Genomic DNA, 19,853 nt, shown 5'->3' on the forward strand with positions numbered 1-19,853 from the left:
CTTATAAATACAAAGTCATCAGTACCAAGGAATTCTGTCCATAAATGCTGGGTGTGTACTGGTCAGGTCAGCCATTCAAGATGGTGGGTGTCTACTGATCAGGTCAGCCATTACAGATGAAGATCAGTGTACTTGATACATCATAACAAACTACTCAAATCAAGTGGTATAATCAGGAAATCAAGATAGTTATGTAGATCAAATGCTATTGGATAATGTTGGAACTTCATGGTACAGAAAGGAAAAAACACTGTAAGACATAGAAAGATAAGACACTTTCCCATGAACATATCTTTCCTCCATTCTTTCTTTCCTAATCAGTGCAGGGAATCCTTTTCACCACTTACAAACAGTAGGAAAACTGCATATATGGTCAACTACATACAAACAGTAGGAAAACTGCATGTATGGTCCACCAAATACAAACAGTAGCAAAACTACATGTATGGTCCACCACTAACAAACAGTAGGAAAACTGCATGTAAGGCCAACCACTTACAAACAGTAGGAAAACTGCATGTATGGTCCACCACATACAAACAGTATGAAAACTGCATGTATATTCAACCAATTACAAACAGTATGAAAACTGCATGTATGGTGCACCACTTACAAACAGTAGAAAAACTGCGTGTATGGTCCACCACATACAAACAGAAGGAAAACTGCATGTATTATCCACCACTTACAAACAGTAGGAAAACTGCATGTATGGTCCACCACTTACAAACAGTAGGAAAACTGCATGTATGGTGCACCACTTACAAACAGTAGAAAAACTGCGTGTATGGTCCACCACATACAAACAGAAGGAAAACTGCATGTATTATCCACCACTTACAAACAACAGGAAAACTGCATGTATTATCCACCACTTATAAACAGTAGAAAAACTGCATGTATGGTCCACCAGTTACAAACAGTAGGAAAACTGCATGTATTATCCACCACTTACAAACAACAGGAAAACTGCATGTATTATTCACCACTTACAAACAGAAGGAAAACTCCATGTATGGTCCACCACTTACAAACAGTAGGAAAACTGCACGTATGGTCCACCACATACAAACAGTAGCAAAACTGCATGTATTATCCACCACTTACAAACAATAGGAAAACTGCATGTATTATCACCACTTACAAACAGTAGAAAAACTGCATGTATCGTCCACCACCTAGAAACAGTAGGAAAACTACCGGTACATGTATGGTCCACCACTTACAAACAGTAGGAAAACTGCAAGTATGGTCCACCACTTACAAACAGTAGAAAAACTGCATGTATTATCCACAACTTACAAACAGTAGGAAAACTGCATGTATTATCCACCACTTACAAACAATAGGAAAACTGCATGTATTATTCACCACTTACAAACAGTAGGCAGTAGGAAAACTGCATGTATCGTCCACCACATACAAACAGTAGCAAAACTGCATGTATTATCCACCACTTACAAACAGTAGGAAAACTGCATGTATGGTCCACCACTTACAGACAGTAGCAAAACTGCATGTATTATCCACCACTTACAAACAATAGGAAAACTGCATGTATTATTCACCACTTACAAACAGTAGGCAGTAGGAAAACTGCATGTATGGTCCACCACATACAAACAGTAGCAAAACTGCATGTATTATCCACCACTTACAAACAGTAGGAAAACTGCATGTATGGTCCACCACTTACAGACAGTAGCAAAACTGCATGTATTATCCACCACTTACAAACAATAGGAAAACTGCATGTATTATTCACCACTTACAAACAGTAGGCAGTAGGAAAACTGCATGTATGGTCCACCACATACAAACAGTAGCAAAACTGCATGTATTATCCACCACTTACAAACAATAGGAAAAACTGCATGTATTATCCACCACTTACAAACAGTAGGAAAACTGCATGTATTTATTCACCACTTACAAACAGTAGGAAAACTGCATGTATTATTAACCACATACAAACAATAGGAAAAACTGCATGTATTATCACCACTTACAAACAGTAGGAAAACTGCATGTATGGTCCACCACCTAGAAACAGTAGGAAAACTACCAGTACATGTATGGTCCACCTCTTACAAACAGTAGGAAAACTGCAAGTATGGTCCACCACTTACAAACAGTAGAAAAACTGCATGTATTATCCACAACTTACAAACAGTAGGAAAACTGCATGTATTATCCACCAATTACAAACAGTAGGAAAACTCCATGTATGGTCCACCACTTACAAACAATAGGAAAACTGCATGTATTATTCACCACTTACAAACAGTAGGCAGTAGGAAAACTGCATGTATCGTCCACCACATACAAACAGTAGCAAAACTGCATGTATTATCCACCACTTACAAACAGTAGGAAAACTGCATGTATGGTCCACCACTTACAGACAGTAGCAAAACTGCATGTATTATCCACCACTTACAAACAATAGGAAAACTGCATGTATTATTCACCACTTACAAACAGTAGGCAGTAGGAAAACTGCATGTATGGTCCACCACATACAAACAGTAGCAAAACTGCATGCATTATCCACCACTTACAAACAATAGGAAAAACTGCATGTATTATCCACCACTTACAAACAGAAGGAAAACTGCATGTATTATCCACCACTTACAAACAGTAGGAAAACTGCATGTATGGTCCACCACATACAAACAGTAGCAAAACTGCATGTATTATCCAAGACTTACAAACAATAGGAAAACTGCATGTATTATCCACCACTTACAAACAGTAGGAAAACTGCATGTATTTATTCACCACTTACAAACAGTAGGAAAACTGCATGTATTATCCACCACTTACAAACAGTAGGAAAACTGCATGTATGGTCCACCACATACAAACAGTATGAAAACTGCATGTAAGCTCAACCACTTACAAACAGTATGAAAACTGTATGTATGGTGCACCACTTACAAACAGTAGAAAAACTGCATGTATGGTCCACCACATACAAACAGAAGGAAAACTGCATGTATTATCCACCACTTACAAACAGTAGGAAAACTGCATGTATGGTCCACCACATACAAACAGTAGCAAAACTGCATGTATTATCCACCACTTACAAACAGTAGGAAAACTGCATGTATGGTCCACCACTTACAGACAGTAGCAAAACTGCATGTATTATCCACCACTTACAAACAATAGGAAAACTGCATGTATTATTCACCACTTACAAACAGTAGGCAGTAGGAAAACTGCATGTATGGTCCACCACATACAAACAGTAGCAAAACTGCATGTATTATCCACCACTTACAAACAATAGGAAAAACTGCATGTATTATCCACCACTTACAAACAGTAGGAAAACTGCATGTATTTATTCACCACTTACAAACAGTAGGAAAACTGCATGTATTATTAACCACATACAAACAATAGGAAAAACTGCATGTATTATCACCACTTACAAACAGTAGGAAAACTGCATGTATGGTCCACCACCTAGAAACAGTAGGAAAACTACCAGTACATGTATGGTCCACCTCTTACAAACAGTAGGAAAACTGCAAGTATGGTCCACCACTTACAAACAGTAGAAAAACTGCATGTATTATCCACAACTTACAAACAGTAGGAAAACTGCATGTATTATCCACCAATTACAAACAGTAGGAAAACTCCATGTATGGTCCACCACTTACAAACAATAGGAAAACTGCATGTATTATTCACCACTTACAAACAGTAGGCAGTAGGAAAACTGCATGTATCGTCCACCACATACAAACAGTAGCAAAACTGCATGTATTATCCACCACTTACAAACAGTAGGAAAACTGCATGTATGGTCCACCACTTACAGACAGTAGCAAAACTGCATGTATTATCCACCACTTACAAACAATAGGAAAACTGCATGTATTATTCACCACTTACAAACAGTAGGCAGTAGGAAAACTGCATGTATGGTCCACCACATACAAACAGTAGCAAAACTGCATGCATTATCCACCACTTACAAACAATAGGAAAAACTGCATGTATTATCCACCACTTACAAACAGAAGGAAAACTGCATGTATTATCCACCACTTACAAACAGTAGGAAAACTGCATGTATGGTCCACCACATACAAACAGTAGCAAAACTGCATGTATTATCCAAGACTTACAAACAATAGGAAAACTGCATGTATTATCCACCACTTACAAACAGTAGGAAAACTGCATGTATTTATTCACCACTTACAAACAGTAGGAAAACTGCATGTATTATCCACCACTTACAAACAGTAGGAAAACTGCATGTATGGTCCACCACATACAAACAGTATGAAAACTGCATGTAAGCTCAACCACTTACAAACAGTATGAAAACTGTATGTATGGTGCACCACTTACAAACAGTAGAAAAACTGCATGTATGGTCCACCACATACAAACAGAAGGAAAACTGCATGTATTATCCACCACTTACAAACAGTAGGAAAACTGCATGTATGGTCCACCACGTACAAACAGTAGCAAAACTGCATGTATTATCCACCACTTACAAACAATAGGAAAAACTGCATGTATTATCACCACTTACAAACAGCAGGAAAACTGCATGTATGGTCCACCACCTACAAACAGTAGCAAAACTCCATGTATGGTCCACCACTTACAAACAGTATGAAAACTGCATGCATGGTCCACCACTTACAAACAGTAGGAAAACTGCATGTATTATTCACCACTTACAAACAGTAGGAAAACTCCATGTATGGTCCACCACTTACAAACAGTAGGAAAACTATGTATGGTCCATGACTTACAAACAGTAGGAAAACTGCATGTATGGTCCACGACTTACAAACAGTAGGAAAACTGCATGTATGGTCCACGACTTACAAAGAGTAGGAAAACTCCATGTATGGTCCACCACTTACAAACAGAAGGAAAACTGCATGGATTATCCACCACTTACAAACAATAGGAAAACTGCATGTATTATCCACAACTTACAAACAGTAGGAAAACTGCATGTATGGTCCACCACTTACAAACAGTAGAAAAACTGCATGTATTATCCACCACTTACAAACAGTAGGAAAACTCCATGTATGGTCCATCACTTACGAACAGTAGGAAAACTGCATGTAAGGTCAACCACTTACAAACAGTAGCAAAACTGCATGTATTATCCACCACTTACAAACAGTAGGAAAACTGCATGTATTATTCACCACTTACAAACAGTAGGAAAACTGCATGTATGGTCCACCACATACAAACAGTAGCAAAATTAGATGTATGGTCCACCACTTACAAACAGTAGGAAAACTGCATGTATTATCCACCACTTACAAACAGTAGGAAAACTGCATGTATTATCCACCACTTACAAACAGTAGGAAAACTGCATGCATAATCCACCACTTACAAACAGTAGGAAAACTGCATGTATGGTCCACCACATACAAACAGTAGCAAAATTACATGTATGGTCCACCACTTACAAACAGTAGATAAACTGCATGTATGGTCCACCACTTACAAACAGTAGGAAAACTGCATGTATTATTCACCACTTACAAACAGTAGCAAAACTACATGTATGGTCCACCACTTACAAACAGTAGGAAAACTGCATGTATTATCCACCACTTACAAACAGTAGGAAAACTGCATGTATTATTCACCACTTACAAACAGTAGGAAAACTGCATGTATGGTCCACCACTTACAAACAGTAGGAAAACTCAATGTATGGCCCACCACTTACAAACAGTAGGAAAACTGCAAGTATGGCCCACCACTTACAAACAGTAGGAAAACTGCATGTATGGTGCACCACTTACAAACAGTAGGAAAACTCCATGTATGGTCCACCACTTACAAACAGTAGGAAAACTGCATGCATTATCCACCACTTACAAACAACAGGAAAACTGCATGTATTATCCACAACTTACAAACAGTAGCAAAGCTGCATGTATGGTCCACCACTTATAAACAATACAAACAGTAGGAAAACTCCATGTATGGTCCACCACTTACAAACAATACAAACAGTAGGAAAACTCCATGTATGGTCCACCACTTACAAACAGTAGGAAAACTGCAAGTATGGCCCACCACTTACAAACAGTAGGAAAACTGCATGTATGGTGCACCACTTACAAACAGTAGCAAAACTCCATGTATGGTCCACCACTTACAAACAGTAGGAAAACTGCAAGTATGGCCCACCACTTACAAACAGTAGGAAAACTGCATGTATGGTCCACCACTTACAAACAGTAGGAAAACTCCATGTATGGTCCACCACTTACAAACAGTAGGAAAACTGCATGTATTATCCACCACTTACAAACAGTAGGAAAACTGCATGCATTATCCACCACTTACAAACAACAGGAAAACTGCATGTATTATCCACCACTTACAAACAGTAGCAAAGCTGCAAGTATGGTCCACCACATACAAACAGTAGCAAAACTGCATGTATTATCCACCACTTACAAACAATAGGAAAACTGCATGTATTATCCACAACTTACAAAAAGTAGGAAAACTGCATGTATGGTCCACCACTTACAAACAGTAGGAAAACTGCAAGTATGGCCCACCACTTACAAACAGTAGGAAAACTGCATGTATGGTGCACCACTTACAAACAGTAGCAAAACTCCATGTATGGTCCACCACTTGCAACCAGTAGGAAAACTGCATGTATTATCCACTACTTACAAACAATAGGAAAACTGCATGTATTATCCACCACTTACAAACAGTAGCAAAGCTGCATGTATGGTCCACCACATACAAACAGTAGTAAAACTACATGTATGGTCCACCACTTACAAACAGCAGGAAAACTGCATGTATGGTCCACCACTTACAAACAATAGGAAAACTGCATGTATGGTCCACCACTTACAAACAGAAGGAAAACTCCATGTATGGTCCACCACTTACAAACAGTAGGAAAACTGCATGTATTATCCACCACTTACAAACAGTAGGAAAACTGCATGTATGGTCCACCACATACAAACAGTAGCAAAACTCCATGTATGGTCCACCACTTACAAACAGTAGGAAAACTCCATGTATGGTCCACCACTTACAAACAGTAGGAAAACTGCAAGTATGGCCCACCACTTACAAACAGTAGGAAAACTGCATGTATGGTGCACCACTTACAAACAGTAGCAAAACTCCATGTATGGTCCACCACTTGCAACCAGTAGGAAAACTGCATGTATTATCCACCACTTACAAACAATAGGAAAACTGCATGTATGGTCCACCACATAGAAACAGTAGGAAAACTCCATGTATGGTCCACCACTTACAAACAGCAGGAAAACTGCATGTATGGTCCACCACTTACAAACAGTATGAAAACTCCATGTATAGTCCACCACTTACAAACAGTATGAAAACTGCATGTATGGTCCACCACTTACAAACAGAAGGAAAACTGCATGTATGGTCCACCACTTACAAACAGTAGGAAAACTGCATGTATTATCCACCACTTACAAACAGTAGGAAAACTGCATGTATGGTCCACCACATACAAACAATAGGAAAACTCCATGTATGGTCCACCACTTACAAACAGTAGGAAAACTCCATGTATGGTCCACCACTTACAAACAGTAGGAAAACTGCAGGTAAGGTCCACCACTTACAAACAGCAGGAAAACTGCATGTATGGTACACCACTTACAAACAGTAGGAAAACTGCATGTATTATCCACCACTTACAAACAGTAGGAAAACTGCATGTATGGTCCACCACATACAAACAGTAGGAAAACTGCATGTATGGTCCACCACATACAAACAGTAGGAAAACTCCATGTATGGTCCACCACTTACAAACAGTAGGAAAGCTGCATGTATGGTCCACCACTTGCAAACAGTAGGAAAACTGCAGGTAAGGTCCACCACTTACAAACAGCAGGAAAACTGCATGTATGGTGCACCACTTACAAACAGTAGAAAAACTGTATGTATGGTCCACCACATACAAACATTAGTAAAACTACATGCATGATCCTCCACTTACAAACAGTAGGAAAACTGCATGTAAGGTCCACCACTTACAAACAGTAGGAAAACTACATGTATGGTCCACAGTGATAATTTGCAGCATGTGTAAAGGATTATACACAATGGATGTTCAACTGTACCAGAAATATTTTTAAATCCTGTATTAGCCTGAAACCTGAGAAAATCTAGAGCCCACACAAAATTGTCAGAGAGTAGTTTACAACCCATTTTTTTTTAAAAATAACTAACTCTTTATACTGACATGCAATATGACAGCCATCTTGGAAATCTTATCACTACTTCTAAATGGCAAATCATACAAACATGGGATTTTCAATTTATGACTTCATATATGATATATAGTTAGTCCTAAATGAAAAATAATCACTATAAATTGAAAACATGTGTCTACATACACACGAAGGGAGTATTGATATTAATTTTTGTACCTTTTTATAAATCTTACTTGATACATATCAACAATGTTCAAGGAGACAGAGATATACTTCCATTTCCTCCTGGTCACAGTTGCTTTGGGGGGATGGGGGGATCGTACACTTTAATGTCAATTTGAAATATCACTGACACATACATGTATTTTCATTTTTAAAAATAATGAATGGAAAATATCTGCCTTAACAGTGATTTGAGGGAAATTTGATTTCTGACATTGATTCATGCAATTTCATAAGAAATTTTACTGCACACATACACCTAAATAAGATTTTCCCCCATGAAACAGAGTTATACTTGAAATAAATTGTTATTAATCTTTCTCACAACAATTTGCAAAATGAACTTTGAACTATGAAATGAATGCAATAAAACATATCTGTACAGTTTAAAATGCAGGATCCACTCTCAATATCTGTCCAATTATTATACAAGAAGAGTAACAATACATTCCTATGAGCCTTCATTGATATGATGTTTCCAGGACCTTTAGGTTTTGATCATGGACCCTTAGGTTTTTTTTGGAAAAGTTTAATCCAGGACTTCCTTTTTCAAAATCATACAGAAATCTTTGAATGATGTGTTATGTATTACTGTACCAAGAAAGTTCCCTTGAATTATGAAGTTGTTTGCTTGCTTGCTACCTAATCATATTTTAAATATGAAATAAATTAATCTATTGCTATATTCTCCTTGAACAGACTAAACTTTAGGTTGCTTAAATTCATCCTGATTTGTTCTGAAATTTCCTGCTAAAATTGTGTAAATCTGCTCATTTGTCCTTTCTGGTCTGTCACAAGCAATGATGTCCTTTCTGGCCTGTTATATGTAACATTATACTTTCTGGTCTGGCACAAGCAATGTTGTCCTTTCTGGCCTGTTATATGTAACATTATCCTTTCTGGTCTGTCACAAGCAATGATGTCCTTTCTGGCCTGTTATATGTAACATTGTCCTTTGTGGTCTGTCACAAGCAATGATGTCCTTTCTGGCCTGTTATATGTAACATTGTCCTTTGTGGTCTGTCACAAGCAATGTTGTCCTTTCTGGCCTGTTATATGTAACACTGTCTTTTCTGACTTGTCACAAGCAATGTTGTCCTTTCTGGCCTGTTTTATGTAACATTGTCCTTTGTGGTCTGGTCACAAGCAATGTTGTCCTTTCTGGCCTGTTATGTGTAACATTGTCCTTTCTGACTTGTCACAAGCAATGTTGTCCTGTCTGGTCTATTATATGTAATATTGTAATTTCTGGCCTGTCACACATAACAGATTTAGACAATACAGAATCTATGGTCAAATTCATCATCAAAATAAAATCTCTCTCATGCACTATGTCAATAACACCATCTAGTGGACTTTCAGGTTACACCTCTTCCTAAACAACCTGAAAGGACATGAGCCAGTGAAATAAGAAAGCACTGAGGAAAAGGCTGCAAGTTAAGGTACAGTGATACATTTTCACAAAGGATACATCTCTGTTGGACATAGGCCATGGATATTTGACATTCCAGTATATCACCTTCTTATCATCTGTCTGGGTCTCATACAACTCTAAAAAAAATAAATAAAGAAATAATTCAGTTCAATTTAAATAAATGTCACATATGAATGAATAAATACATGTAAATATGCTATTGCATTAAATAAAAAATTGTGTGTGTGAGTGTGGAGGCATGTGCATTTCCAGTCTTTTGGAATTATAATGTATTAAACTAAAGAAAGATGCAGTGAGAAATAAAAGCAAACAAATTCCTAAGAGCTATTCCATTTAAACATACCGGGGGGGGGGGGGGGGGCGGCACATTCAAAAGTGGGTGACTACCCATAGAAGTGATATTTATCTACCACCACCAGTCATAGCAGTGACTTTTGGACACCCATGGCCATGCATCTTTTGATATGACATGGCACAGAAGTGATTATTGTTTATTGATGACCATGCATGGAAGGTTTTTTATTTTGCCGTCCGTGTGGTAGTGGTATGTTTAAATGGAATAGCCCAAAGAGCATACATAACATTAATTTAAACATGTTTTACAACTACAGATGCAAGAATCTGCTAATAAGGAACAGCCTAATAGCTGTCTGTTAACTAAGGTCAACCTGCAAACTGAACCACCATATAACACCTGTCTTCTAATTAAGGACAACCTGCATACTGAATATATAACACCTGTCTTCTAATTAAGGACAACGTGCATACTGAACCACTATATAACACCTGTCTTCTAATTAAGAACAACCTGCATACTGAACCACTATACAACATCTGTCTTATAATTAAGTACAACCTGCATACTGAACCACTATTTAACACCTGTCTTCTAATTAAGAACAACCAGCATACTGAACCACTATATAACAGCTGTCTTATAATTAAGAACAACCAGCATACTGAACCACTATATAACACCTGTCTTCTAATTAAGAACAACCAGCATACTGAACCACTATATAACACCCGTCTTCTAATTAATGACAACCTGCATGCTGAACCACTATATAACACCTGTCTTCTAATTAAGGGCAACCTACATACTGAACCACTATATAGCACCTGTCTTCTAATTAAGAACAACCAGCATACTGAACCACTATATAACACCTGTCTTCTAATTAAGGACAACCTGCATACTGAACCACTATATAACACATATCTTCTAATTAAGAACAACCAGCATACTGAACCACTATATAACACTTGTCTTCTAATTAAAGACAACCAGCATACTGAACCACTATATAACAACTGCCTTCTAATTAAGAACAACCAGCATACTGAACCACTATATAACACCTGTCTTCTAATTAAGGACAACCTGTATACTGAACCACTATATAACAGCTGTCTGCTAATTCTGTCTGCTAATTAAGGACAACCTGCATAATGAACCACTATATAACAACTGTCCACAAATGGCTAACTGTACCTGAGGCTTAATTTACTTGTTATAAATGTAATTACTGCTTGAAGAGACATTGCCATTGTAAGTAATTGAAACTGGCTAAATGACAGACACATGACTACAAGAAGACACATGACTACAGGAAGACACATGTTTACAAGAAGACACATGACTACAAAAGATGGATAAATGCAAATCAAAATGATAGGCTTTATGAATAACTGTACGGAGATAAAACAAATCAGACAGCCCACCATCCATGGCTACTCTAAATCTAGATAGGATCCCTCCTGTATGCTAACTGAGCTGTTTGTTGAATTTCTTTAAAAAAAGTGTTATCTAATTTGCATGAAAGTGACAATGAACACACCAAAAGAAAAGGCCACATTTTCATTTTGAATTCATTAAAGATGCTGGCAAACCAATAATATTCAGCCACTTCCTGGGATTCCATCTGAATATACCTGCACCTTATGAAGATCATCTGCTTAATTGTATTGGAAGCAACAGACTTTGTGTAGAAAACAAAGCACATGGCCAATATTTGGGAATAAACAATATAAAAAGTGACTGACCATTCAATTATATTTTTCTGGAGGAGGAGTGCTCAGTCTCTTGGACAACATAACAATAGAATAACCATTCAATTTGTTGTGGTGGGTGGAAGGATGAGTGTACAGTCTCATAAACAATATAACAAGTGACACTCTATTCAATTTCTTTTAGGTGGTGTGAGGTACTACATTTTGACATACACTCAAGTTCCATATAAACTTGAGCATTGCTTTTCTTACCATAAACATATGTGTCCCATGTTTTCCTGTACTCTAGGTCCATATAAACTTGGGCACATACATCTGGTAGCACATCATCCAATGTCCCATAGATCTTGTATTCATAAAGACCTGATTGCTGAAAAATATGAACCAGATACATAGAGAATAGCTTGCCACATTCTATGGTGATTAGCTTACCATATTTTATGGTGAATAGCTTACCAGACTGCATGGTGAATACCTATTACCTTACCTGACATCAAAGTAAATACGTTACCACACTATCTAGTAAATACCTCATCACACTTCTGTATGATAAATATGTTACCACATATCCTAGTGAATACCTTACCACAATGTATGGTGAATACCTTGCCACAATGTATGGTGAATACCTTACCACACTGTATTCACCATACACTGTATGGTGAATACCTCACCACACATGATGGTGAAAACCTAACCACACTGTATTGTAACAACCTTGCCACACTGTATGGTGGCGACATTGTCACTCCACGAGGTGAACACCTTGCAACAGGGACCACTCCAGTGACCTAGTGGTTAGAGCATCAACCTTGGATGCAGGAGGATGCTGGTTTGAACACAGGCGGAGTCATACCAAAGACTTACAAAAATGGTATTAACAGCTGCCTTGCTAGGCACTCAGCATTACAAGGTTAGTGTTAGGATTGGTCAACCTGGTGTCAGGATAATGGGACTGGGTGGGACATCATGCTAAATGTCTGCGGCATGATGCCCCAGTGCTAGACATTACTATAAACTGCCACACGTCAGACACCATAGCAATATGGCTGAAAAATTGTAAAAGCTACATTAAAAATCCAAATTAAACACACACACCTTGTCTCACTTTATGATGAATACCCTGTCACAATGCAAGGTGAAGATTTTATGTCACATATGAATAGAAGTTACAGTAGACTTTGATATTTTAAGATGACAATCTAAAATAACGTCATAAATCATCTTTACAGTTGATTAATGCTGGCTTAAATTCCTCTAGCTATTTTAAGCTTAGAGGGAAATAACTCTGGTGATAAATGCATCACATACAGCAGGAGCAAGTATGTAAAGCTAATTGGGAAAGGGTCAAACTAGGCATGGGAGTGGGGGAGCTGGCAAATCCTGCCTTAGTATGGAAATGATGATGTAGAGAAAATGATATTACAATGTATGTTCAATTTCTCTGTGTGAAAACTGCTATTTGATCAGCAGGTTCTCAATAGATGCATACCCTAGGGGTTTGATACTTGGAATTTAATGTGACCTATTTCTGATGCATGTAAATTATATAAAGTACATTTTTGTGATGCACATTGATTTGGAATCTTTGATTTAATTACCTAAGTTTGCCTCAGCCATAATTTCCCCTCTGAACATGCACTGTCCATATCATATTTACCGTATGTGCCTGTCATCAACATTAACTAGACTGCTATACTACACTTTATCGCACCTATGTAAAAATCAATACAAACTGGACTGTGCTAACAGGTAACAGATGTCTTACACTCAACAATAAACTTCAAAAACTTACAAAAAAACATGACTGCTTGGATCTACATTAGAGTACCAAGAACTGAGCACTCCTCCTCCCTGCTCTGTATTCTCCACTAGCTACCCATTCACTGCAGAATCAAGCACAAAATCTGTTCTCTATGCCACATTCATTTACTGCCTCTGGTCCAATATACCTATCTAAGCTCACCCATCATATGCACACTGCTTCTAGAATCTTATGCTCCTCCCTATATAATTTCAGGATATTGTTTTCTTTAAATGAATTAGAATTAGTTTTAACATTTAGTTGAGGTGAAAACTTTGTCTTCATCTTTCATGAATTCATCATGTTTATGACCCTTTTTTTTCAAAACTGAATCTATTATGCACAGAAATAGTGTTCTAATGGTATTCTTCAAAACAGCACAATCATGGAGATCAAGTAATTATACTAATTTTAATTTTCTGTAAAAAGTATAGTGCATATAATGCAAACAAAAACAACAACAAAAAATAGGGAAAAAAGGCTACCCAAGTTATGCACAGTCCTTCAAAGCAATCACCAGCTAATTATGGCATGATGAATATGTCTACTGCAAAAATCAACTGATGCTCGTTTTGTTAGAAAGCAGATAAGAAAAGTGAAATTATTGATAAAACCCATTCGCACTGAACCTATTGTGAACATCCATTTACCTCCCAATTTGGAATGGATGCTATCAACAGTATTCACTTCTTACTAAAAAAACATTAGTGAATCGTGTGAAAGTGAGGTTATGAAACAGTAGCTACGATGTCGTAGCCTCAACTTGAATTGTTGTGGTTGAGGTACGAGTAAGGGTACTAATATTAGTACTAATGAAACAGTAAAACAAATGTAGGCCTAATGTTCAGCTGATGACTGGCTAGTAAGACATCGACGCTGATATTTATGTTTTGGCACTAAAACAAAAATAACATGTGCTATGTCTTACACTCGTGACAGGCTGCTGGTCAATCCGACAGAGTAAGTTCAACTAATAACATAACTACCAAGTGAGGCGTTATACATTGCACGACTAGCTGCTGGATAAATAAGTAAATATTGTGAGGGTTGGGCAGATTGAAAACAGATGATTTCTTTGAAACAATGAGAAATAATGTAATGTTACCTCATTATAAAGTCGATAAATAGTAACGCCATGCGATTGTGTGAAAAATTCCCACCCGTCAATCTGCGGGTTTTCAAGCTCTTGACAAGCAAGTTCGAAGTCGGTGTCTGGGAATATCTTGACAACGTTGCCTCGTTCCATTTCGTATGCCTTTCTACGAATTCTTACTTCTGTAATGAATATTAATCCAAAACTAACAGACTAAGACCAAGACTTCGCTTCGCTTAGCTTTCTAAGTAAGATTCTGTTTCCAACACGTCGTTTCATGTTTATGTTTTGTTTACTTCCGGCTTACCGAGACAGGTTCTCAAACATTTACATTCAGACTTATGCATTTTAATCCATTGTCAGGAGCAGTCTGGATTAGGTGAAAGAATAAAAAGATAGACAGTGTACTGATCCGGTACTCGTTCAGGAACTAGACTAAAAGTCGGAAAGTAATCCTTTTCATTGGAAAATACTCCTTTTAACTTGTCATTGGTTCATGGGCTTAGGATGGTTATGGAAGAATTAAATAATTTCCAATTGGATGGGCTACATTACATGAATAGGAATTTCTAAATATTTATTGAATAGTATAATCTGTCACGTGGGATTATGTTGTGAAATATAGTCGTAATAGAACATGTATTTAAGGAGAGAACTGAGCAATTGGATTCGTTCCTGCTCTTGTTTCTTGTGTTACTGTTGTGACATCAAGTCAGCAGACCTGTTTTATGTTGTACTTAGATAATATCTGAAAGGAAATTTTTTGGAAACTGTTCAGTGGAAATATAAAGTACTCAGTTTTTGAGACTCTAGTATTATTTTTGAGTTCTGAACAACGTGATTTTGACACCGTCACGATTCTTAGCAGACCAGTACTTTTCCGGTTCTGAAATTGTTACGGAATGTTTCACTCTTTTGGACTTTAATTTAACTCTTCAGGATTATCTTGGATTTACTTCAAAATACGGAAAGTTCCTCTCAAATTTTCATTTAAAACTCTGATAATTGGATTATTTGTTAAGTTTTACCAAACTTGTTTTTTGTGTGCTTTTTTCCGTTACTTAGTTTAAGACGATATAGTCGTAACATTAGTAATTAGAGAACATGGATATTACTTATCGAAAGTGATCGAGGTTATTTCATACTACTTTCCTTAATTTGCACTGTGTATTGTAGGTATATATATTATTTGTTGAATTTTACCAAACTTGTTGGTTTTCGCTCTAGTTTGTTACTTAGTTACCATAGCAGTAGTAGCAATACTAATTCAAGAATATCCATGTGATTAGGATTTTAATTAACATTTTGATCTTCAAAAATCTGCAGATCCTCATGATAACTATGTGAAGATTCACTGATATAATTTGACATTTTGACGGGATTTCGAAATGTGATGTTCGCGGCTCTGTATGGGTGATTGGGTTTGTTAATTATTGCAACATAGAGCCTGATAATTATTGGTATCAGGTGTAAAATTAGAACCGTTGACAGTCTATACGTTGTTCTTTGTGGTTTAATGGTATATAAGGTAAAATCAGAACTGTTGACCGACTTGTTCTTGATGGGTGAAAGTTGACTAAGAGGTGTACTAGAGTTTTCTAACTGTCTATCTAGCATGCTGGGTAATGAAATATGTTGAATTGAAGGGTTATAAACGTAGGCCGGTTCTGGGTAGTTACATTATATGGGATTACGTGTAGGGAATGTTCCACGGTGTGGGCTAAAATATAGAGATTATATAGTTACTTTGAGTCAAAATAGATCAGAAATTGCTACTGTGCTTTGACCAAATGTTGGAGCTGACTTTCTTGCAATATAGGTCACACACACACACACACACACACACACACACACACACACATATATATATATATATATATATATATATATATATATATATATATATATATATATATATATATATATATATATATATATATATATGTGTGTGTGTGTGTGTGTGTGTGTGTGTGTGTGTGTGTGTGAATGAGTTCGTGCATGCTTCAGAGCAAATATATAAAAGGTTCGTTAGCATGAAACCACAATGGCGTTTATAGAAAAAAAAACAACATTTTTACGTTAATGTACAGCACTGTATTTGGTAATATTTGAAAAATCGAAAGTGAACAAAACGTGATTACCGATGAAAATAAGTTTTTTTTCAAATTTATGACATTTTTACCATTTGCCATGGCAGTAATCAAGAATGATGAGTTAGTACTGGCTAATATAAAACAAGACAAATCAAATTAAACAAGCCAGTTCACATATGCTTTAAAGTGTTAGAGGTCCCAGGAGTCTAATTGAGAAAGGTTTACATCGCCAAGATAAATACGATAGAGAACTCAAATCTAGCTCCGTACATTAGGTTATCTCCCTTATTAGGTAATCGAGAATGCCACGTAATTCGTACATCAGTAAACAACAATCATTAACTCTAGGCCTTTATCTGCTTTATCTCTCGAATTTGTTATGAGCATTTTTTTCCCTCCTCATCCATTAACCAATTAGGAATGGGTAATATAGAAACACATACAAATTACCAGCAAATTGTTGTATGTCTTGTCCACTGGAACATATGAATTCAATTGATATTAACGGATAATCGGAAAGTTTTTGTATTGGGTCACAATCAGTTTTAATGCAAATAACGTCATTGCAGAATTATGGTCGGCACAATTATAATGTTTTAAGGTTCCTTGATGTACACTGGTTCGTCGGAAAACAAACCTGAATTAGAAAATAAAAACTATTGTTTTGAATGTTTACCTGAACACTAGGCACGAAATAAATATACATAATGTGAATACCTACACCTGTTCTGGTGATATATGAATAGATGCCTTATTTGATATTAGCTAAATGGGTACGACTACTATGGATGTTCTTTTCATGTGTACTTCTCATACCAAGCCTGATACAAGTATTTGCAGGGCCAAACTTACTTAGTGTTAGTTTTTACTAATTTATTTTGCAACAAACTATTACTCTGTGGCTTGTGTAAACTTCCGTAACCAATTAAAAAAAACCCCAGAAATAAAACATATTTTGACTGTGTTTCGAAAAGCACCGAGCTTTATTCAATCACTTAGTTGGAAAACCTTTTGGATTACTTTATTCGTTCTTTTTCCCAGAGAATGCAAACATGATTTACCTTAATTATGGTAGATTCAGAATTAATGATTTTTAAAGTTGTATTCGTTGCTGTGTTTATGTTTCTTTACAAGATGATATAGTCATGAAAGAAACAATTTCTATCTCTATGTGGCATTTCCATCTCTGAATTTGGCATTTCCATCTCAATGTGGCATTTCCATCTCTGTATTTGGCATTTCCATCGCTGTATGTGGCATTTCCATCTCTGTATGTGGCAATTCCATCTCTGCATTTAAACGATTGTGCAAATTTATTCTGAAGTAACTGTATCGTATTATAGATAAATAGCCATTTCAAAAAATCCAATACCACCTGCTATCACTTTCGATGCTTTAGCAAGCTTAATGTGTATTATGCTTTCAATGCAACTTTCTTTTGTAACCTTATATTTCTCAATCGTTTCGTTTATTTACTCTGATTCGTCAAAACTGCTTAGTATCGCCGCCATATTATTAATCCCCTCTCGATCATGAACGAGCTTTAGAATGTCAAGTTTTGGCAAGCAACTTGCTGTAAAATGCAAGGGATACAATATATAATACGTTTTTAGTGTGAAATTTTGCAATCAAATCTGCAAAAGATAGTAAGTTGTTTTCATGGCTCTTCACGCGTTTTCATTAGCCTTCATTTTACTCTTATAAGACTGAGTCTATTCATTTTACATATGTATTTAATGACCCCTAACATTGTATGAATTAATTTCCTTTTTCGAAAGGTTGAACAGTAGAGATTCTAGCACGTAAGCATTGTCACAAACATTACTATTTGCTTTTCAATTCACACATAACGGCTTTATTCAGTAGACGCCTTAACTTTTGTCAGAAAATAAATAACACAACATTTATATACAGCCAAATGTCGAGTGACACAAAATATATTTAATTCCGGTTACCATGCTATGCTTTAATCTCCTCTCACAGCTGTTTCCATAATGTGTTTGAAAAGGTTGTTTAAGATGCCAGTAGTTTCACTATCAAATATGGATATTTTCGAAATGGCAACATTAATTATTTCATTTTGATTTAGTTCAGAATCAGCCACTTGACCGCACATTATCTTGTACCAGGTACAATTTGTAAGCCAGTTTATGATCGATACGGCTTGCGACTTTGGAGTGGCAACCGGTTTTATTGATTTTGTAGATGTATTAGTTTTGTGCTTTTGTGTTGTACTTGTTATTCATTCCTTTCACAGTGATAACCAAGTTGCCCCTTCGGAACAACAACATAATTTTTATTCGAACAATTTTCTTTGCATCGCTCTTAACCAAGCATACGAAAGGCTACCGTAATGGCAGAATTAGTGTTGTATGTTAAATTGCATTGATATTGGTTTTATTATTACTTCAATCTACGTTGTTTACAGTAACAATTATACTATTTATAGGTTAAAACCGTGAACATTTTAGGAATGAAATCTTGATTTTACAGTTGCCTTTACAGTGTTAGCCATTTAATCTGGTAAACGTCTGTGTGCATTACGTTGTCTATCATAAACTGGCAACGTGATAACGGACTACATAATTTTTGCAATTTTTCATACATCCATTTTGATGTTGGAGCTATCGAGACCTTATGTACCTGGAAGAAAAGCACGCTGTAAGCAAATGTAAGAACCCATTTTTAAGTTCGAGATGATAAATGGGGGTAATATGTTTTGCATCAGTCGCCGTTTGCGGGTAGATTAATTATCTGCAATATGAAATGAAAAATGCTTCAGGTATTTGCTGAATAAAGTCTAGAAATTGTACGTAGACAATGTCATGTCATACGAAACTCAACAGGACTTTGCTATTATTGTTCGTTAGCGGTGTTGAATTCTGTTACAGTATGCTTTGTGAACGTTTTGCATTTCTCCAGATTTAAAAAC

General features: G+C 36.6%; 1 protein-coding gene across 1 annotated transcript in view; it reads right to left on the reverse strand.

Moving 5' to 3' along the window:
• Positions 1-15,123, reverse strand: part of LOC149791287 (phosphatidylcholine transfer protein-like) — a 30,338-nt gene extending 15,215 nt beyond the window's left edge. The window contains exons 1-3 of the mRNA XM_089969809.1: positions 14,841-15,123; positions 12,184-12,301; positions 9,955-10,034 (exon numbers count right to left, since the gene is read on the reverse strand). Coding sequence (XP_089825935.1) covers positions 9,955-10,034; positions 12,184-12,301; positions 14,841-14,981 — 339 coding nt within the window. The 5' untranslated portion in view covers positions 14,982-15,123. The remainder of the gene's footprint in view (positions 1-9,954; positions 10,035-12,183; positions 12,302-14,840) is intronic.
• Positions 15,124-19,853: the final 4,730 nt, after the last annotated feature.

Source organism: Sinohyriopsis cumingii, chromosome 9 (genome assembly GCF_028554795.1).
Source record: "Sinohyriopsis cumingii isolate HCF-2022 chromosome 9, ASM2855479v2, whole genome shotgun sequence".
NCBI classification, from domain to species: domain Eukaryota; kingdom Metazoa; phylum Mollusca; class Bivalvia; order Unionida; family Unionidae; genus Sinohyriopsis; species Sinohyriopsis cumingii.